Source organism: Crinia signifera, chromosome 5 (assembly GCF_055691185.1).
Source record: "Crinia signifera chromosome 5, ASM5569118v1, whole genome shotgun sequence".
Taxonomy (NCBI): Eukaryota; Metazoa; Chordata; class Amphibia; order Anura; family Myobatrachidae; genus Crinia; species Crinia signifera.
In genome coordinates, this window is record NC_139221.1 from 115,972,930 (window position 1) to 115,978,929 (window position 6,000).

Genomic DNA, 6,000 nt, shown 5'->3' on the forward strand with positions numbered 1-6,000 from the left:
TATGCAAGGAGTGTAAATAGCTTCCTTTTGTCTGCTAAGTGTCTGTATATTTAAACTAGCATCGGTGTGTCCATGTGTGGGTGTAGAACTGAAAGCTTTCTGGCTAGATTATCTAGATAATCGGATGTAACTGTAAGATCACATGTGCTGTGAGGGTAGTCCACTATTGTCTGGATTCTTGGTATTTGAATGCATGTGTTAGGCTGTGCGTGAGCATGTATGGACTCCAGCATTTGTGCTTAATCAAATGTGAGTTGTTCTCAAAGGGACGCAGGAATCTGAACACATGTGTAAGGTTATGCGTGAGCATGTATGGACTCTGTGTATTCTAGAGTGTGAATGCTTTGTGTGATATAATGTGAGAATATCTAGATAAACAAGCAAATACAACCAACTTATATGTAACAAATGTGGATAGCATGATGCTCGGATGGTGTGTGTGTAACAGCATGTGATGTGTGTATGATATAGCAAGGCCATAGATTGTATAGTACAAGTTAGGTCTTCTGTACAGAGAAGCACATTGTAGCTTAAATGATATTCAATTGTGTATGCCGCAGGTAAAGTGTGTTTGCTAAATGTGCGAATAATATTCAGGATCGTAAGTATTGCATGATGCAGGTTAGAGGTTAAATTTGGAGTAAATGGTGTGGAAAGACAAAGGAAAGTACCGTCAGTTTATGTGTGATCGTCAGGCGGAAGTTATTAGTCTTTAGTTAAGGTTCCTTTGTCTGCTATGTAGTGAAATCTAAAATGGCCGACAATAATGTTCCTTTGTGTGCCATGCGGCAGAATCTAAAATGGCGGACACAAAGACTTGGTACACAAAATGGCTGCTCCATAGCCACGCCCCCCTCCCGCGCTGTAATTCACATACACATTATACATCACTGAGGTTAGCTTTATTTAAGGATGCTGGAGCAATAATCGTTATTATGTATAATACCTGTATTGTTATATTTTGTAATCCATGATACAGTTTCATCAGTTTACATTCATAAATAATATTCATTGGTTATAAATCTGGACATTCAATTATTGGTTGCGTGCGAAATGAATAAATTAGATAGACTTTGCATATATAAATAAATGTACTTCCATACAGGGTACAGCAACCCTGCCTACAGGGTTAGGAGTTCTGTTGCGCCTTTTCAAACCTCCACTATCCACGGCAGCCCAAAGCGTGGCGAGAGCAGCGAGCCCCGCGTCCTCCCGACCTTTTCATACCCCCACTATCCATGTCGGCGGGGAGTTGATCCTATATAGTAGCGAGCCACCGAGCCCGAAGTGTGGCTAGCGCAGCGAGCAAAGCGAAGGTACACGGATTACATGTAAGGTAATCTGCGTCCCTCGCGGGGCACGCTGCGCTTGACGTGCTTCGGGCTCAGTGGCTCGCTGTGCTCGCCACACTATATATATCAACTCCACCCCGACATGGATGCAGATTACCTTACATGTAATCCGTGTACCTTCGCTGGGCTCGCTGTGCTAGCCACACTTCGGACTCGGTGGCTCGCTACTATATAGGATCAACTCCCCGCCGACATGGATAGTGGGGGTATGAAAAGGTCGGGAGGACGCGGGGCTCGCTGCTCTCGCCACGCTTTGGGCTGCCGTGGATAGTGGAGGTTTGAAAAGGCGCAACAGAACTCCTAACCCTGTAGGCAGGGTTGCTGTACCCTGCCGTAATAGCCACTCAGACGCAGGAGTGTCTCATGGCTGGAGCGCTGAGATGCTCCAGCATATCAAACAGATGGAGTGCCTCTCCCCCAGCGCCAGCATGATCCCCTCTCCGCCAAAGAGAGGGGATCATGCTGGTGTCGGCGGTGTGAGAGAGGCACTAGGTAGGCTTGCCAGGGATGCCGGGGACAGAGATGCAGTTCCCGGCAACCATACGGTAGTTACTTGTTTAGTTTCACGACAGCAGCCTGCGCTGATAACGTAGCTTAGTCTGCAGCCGTGAAACTACACAAGTAAGGCAGCCATTGGGCTATGCTGATAACTAGAGACAGGATTATATGTATTTGCATATTTGCATATGCATTTGCATATTTTGCCCATTCTCACTGGTTATTACATATTTCACCTAAAATCTAGTGATGGTGCATACTTTAGGCCCTGCCCTCTTTCCACCCGCGAGTCACAGCACTGCTTTTCCCTGCTGCCGTTGGCTAGGTAGTGGTAGAGTGTGCAGGCTGGGGCAATATGTGCGCAGTGTGGGGAACCTTGGATGTACGATATGTCTGACACTGCTCTTTGCTGCCAATCCATGTTGATAAAAGTCAGTCGGGGCGGATGCCATTACGAAGCTCCTGAACCTTTGCCTGCCCCTGACCTGGGACTTTACACCAAGAGACAGACTTTTGCAGCAGAGGAGGTGTGCAGAAGGGTTGTGACATCACGCGGGGCGGAGGAAATGCCATGTCACAGTAAGTATGCGGTGCAGGGAGGAAGCCTTCCACTGCGCTGCCCTCACACGCTATGCTGACATTTGTTCCATCGGTGCTGGAGATGAGGGTCCATATAGTTGATGCAAGAAGAGCTTTGGACGCTGCAGTCTGCTGTAGCAGCCAGGAAGGAAAAAAATCCTGTGTATAGCACTAGACATCTGCAGATGCTGTGGGCCTATTTTTGAGGTTTAATTGCGACTAATTGCATGTTTATGTTTAAATAAATAAGTTAAAAATTACTTTTTTTATTAATTAATGTAGCATATTTTAACAATTTTCATGTATATTTTACATATTTTTCATGCATATTTGCATGCATATTTTTAGATTTTTATGTTGCATATAATCCTGTCTCTACTGATAACGTAGCTTAGGCTGCCACCATGAAACTACACAAGTAAGGCAGTCGTTGGGCTACGCTAATAGCATAGCTTCAAACGTAGCGTAAGCTGCCGCCATGAAACTAAACAAGTACCGTTATCTCTGTCCAGTAGCAAAACTAGAGAGGGTGCAGGGGAGGGATCTAGGCAATACCCTGCACCATATTTTTGAAATTGTTCCTCCCCTTTCTTACTCTCCTCATCTCCACCACTCTACCACTACATCTCCTCCACCCTCCCCTGCTGACACCAGTGACTCCTGATGCCAAGGAGAGTGAGCTGGAGACCCGTCACCAGGGAAAGTGAGCCAGGGACCCTGTGCTGTGGTGCAGGAGGATGACACCTGGGTAGAAATTGCAGCAGACCTTGCAGCCGGGAGCTGCAGGAGGACACCCGGCGCCGCATCTGCTGCAGGAGAAGACCCCATGCTTGGTAGCTGCAGTGAGAAACCCAGCACCCGATAGCTGCAGGAGAAAACCCGGTAGCTGTAGGAGGAGACCTGGGGAGAGAGAGTGCAGGAGACCCGGTGACCTAATAACATACAGTGTTGATGAGAGGAGGTACACAGCGCCCGCTTGTGGAGGGGTGACAAAGTGATACTCTCACCCTTTTTCTATGACCCTTCCCTCTGCTCCCCCTCTCCACTTCCTCTCTCCCTCTCCCATAACCCCCTTTTCTGCGCCCCCTGCACTCCCCACTCCTCTGCTCCCCCTCCACCCCCTATTATATTCTCCCCTTCTTCCACTCCACCTCCTCTCCACTCCCCTTACACCTCACCTCCTCTCCTCTGATCCCATTCCTCCTCTCCCCCTCTCCTGTGCACCCCTCCTTCTCTTTTCAGCTTCCCCTCCTCCACCTCCCCTCTTCCTCTTCTACACTCACCTTCTCCTTACCCCTCTCCTCCACTTTCCCCTCCTATCACCCACTATCCTCTTCCTCTACAACCTCTCCTCCACTCCTCTCCTCTGCCCTCTCTCCTGTCCCCTTCCACCACTCCCCTGCTCCTCTCTCCTCCTCCCCTTCTTTCCCCCACTCCCCCTTTCTCTCTCTCTCCCTCCCCGTTCTCTCTCCATCCCCCATTTTCTCCCCGCGCTCTCTTTCTCCATTATCTCTCCTCCCCACTTCTTTCCCCACACTACCTCTCTCTCTCTCTCTCTCTCTGACAGTCCCTACCTGGTACTTTCTCTCTCTCTCTCTCTCTGTCTCTCTCTCTCCCTGTCTTTCCCCCTTTCACTCCCTGACACCCTCTCTCCTCTTCTCCCCCTTTCTATCCATAACATACCCCTCTCTGTCACTCCATTTATCTACCTTTCTCTTACCGACACTCTTCCACTCTGTCTTTCAAACTGTCTCTCCCTGACACCCTCTCTACCTGTCTCTTCCCCTTTCTCTCCCGGACACCCTCTCTCCCTGTGTCTCTCCTTGACAATTCAACATTCTGTCTGGCAATGATATGTTAGTAGTCAGCAGGTGGTTTGAAATTATGGTAAATATCACTCAAACTATTGTAAATATATGTATCTATTTTTAGATGATCCCATCACTGCCTCACTGACAGCAGAACATCCCTGCCAGGAGCACATTACTGCCTCATTTACAGCAGAAGCATATCCCAGCAGTTCATCCATGCCTCACTAACTGCAGCACATCACTGCCCCACTGAAAGCAGCACATCCCTGCCTCAATGACAGTATCATGTCCCTGCTTCACTGACAGCAGCACATCCCAGCCTCACTGACTGCAGCACTTATACGTATACTACAATAGGGACATATGCAAAACCATGTTGCACTTCAGGCAGGGCAAATATAATATGTGCATAGAGAATTAGGCGGAAATATGCTAAAGCTTCTAAATATGAAAAGAGGTGATGTTGCCATAACAATCAATCAGATTCAGTGTAATGTTTTCTAGGATGCAATATATATACAGTAGGGAGGATATACAGTATTGCAGGGATATAGTTTGGTTTATATGGGAAATTGTTAGGTGCCGTATTTACTAGGCTTCTGGTGTCCGGCCGGCTCCCAGGGTACAGGTCCCGGGAGTTGCCAGGCAGCCGGGACGACACGCCGCTACCAGGCGTACTGAGTGTCTCCCTCTGCCGGCACCCCCTCTCCCACAGCCGTTGCCTAGGCGACGGGGATGCCAGGCAGCCACAGGGAGAATTCATTAGCACACCTGAAGCAGTGTCCAGCTGCTTGCTCTTTGTAATCAGGGGCGGACACTCTGCAGCAGGTGGCTGGAAAGTCTGGTACTTGTGTATTATCTGGGCGCCCATCACATCGCATACCACTAATTAAGGTATGCGATGGGATGCGATGGGACCAGTGGCATAACTATAAATTTTGCTCCCCCCAGCCAAAATATTTTCAGGCGCCCCCCCCCCACGTACTGTCCCTTATACATTAGGCAATACATCTTAATGTCACTTATACTATATGATACACACTGTAATTCCACTCACACTATACACCCCACACCATAATGTACCTTACACTATACACTCTATGGTTAGGGTTATAGGATGTGGTGTGTGTATGGTTAGTGTTATAGGCTGCGGTGTGTGTGTATGGTTAGTGTTATAGGCTGCGGTGTGTGTATATGGTTAGGGTTATAGGCTGCGGTGTGTGTGTATGGTTAGGGTTATAGGCTGCAGTGTGTGTGTATGGTTAGGGTTATAGGCTGCGGTGTGTGTGTATGGTTAGTGTTATAGGCTGCTGTGTGTGTGTATGGTTAGTGTTATAGGCTGCGGTGTGTGTGTGTTTGTAAGGTTAGGGTTGTGGGATGCGTGGTGTGCATGTATGGTTAGTGTTATAGGCTGTGGTGTGTGTGTATGGTTAGTGTTATAGGCTGCGGTGTGTGTATGGTTAGGGTTATAGGTTGCAGGGTGCGTGTGTGTATGGTTAGGGTTATAGGCTGCGGTGTGTGAGTGTATGGTTAGGGTTATAGGTTGCGGGGTGCGTGTGTGTATGGTTAGGGTTATAGGCTTCGGTGTGTGAGTGTATGGTTAGGGTTATAGGTTGCGGTGTGTGAGTGTATGGTTAGGGTTATAGGCTGCAGTGTGTGAGTGTATGGTTAGGGTTATAGGCTGCGGTGTGTGTGTGTATGGTTAGGGTTATAGGCTACGGTGTTTGTGTATGGTTAGGGTTATAGGCTGCGGTGTGTGT

The 6,000-nt window shown here is 48.3% G+C and overlaps 1 protein-coding gene across 1 annotated transcript in view; it reads right to left on the reverse strand.

The window, feature by feature from the left end:
* Positions 1 to 4,944, reverse strand: part of LOC146079527 (uncharacterized) — a 28,338-nt gene extending 23,394 nt beyond the window's left edge. The window contains exon 1 of the mRNA XM_083186267.1: positions 4,833 to 4,944. Within this exon, the coding sequence (XP_083042393.1) occupies position 4,833 (1 nt within the window). The 5' untranslated portion in view covers positions 4,834 to 4,944. The remainder of the gene's footprint in view (positions 1 to 4,832) is intronic.
* Positions 4,945 to 6,000: the final 1,056 nt, after the last annotated feature.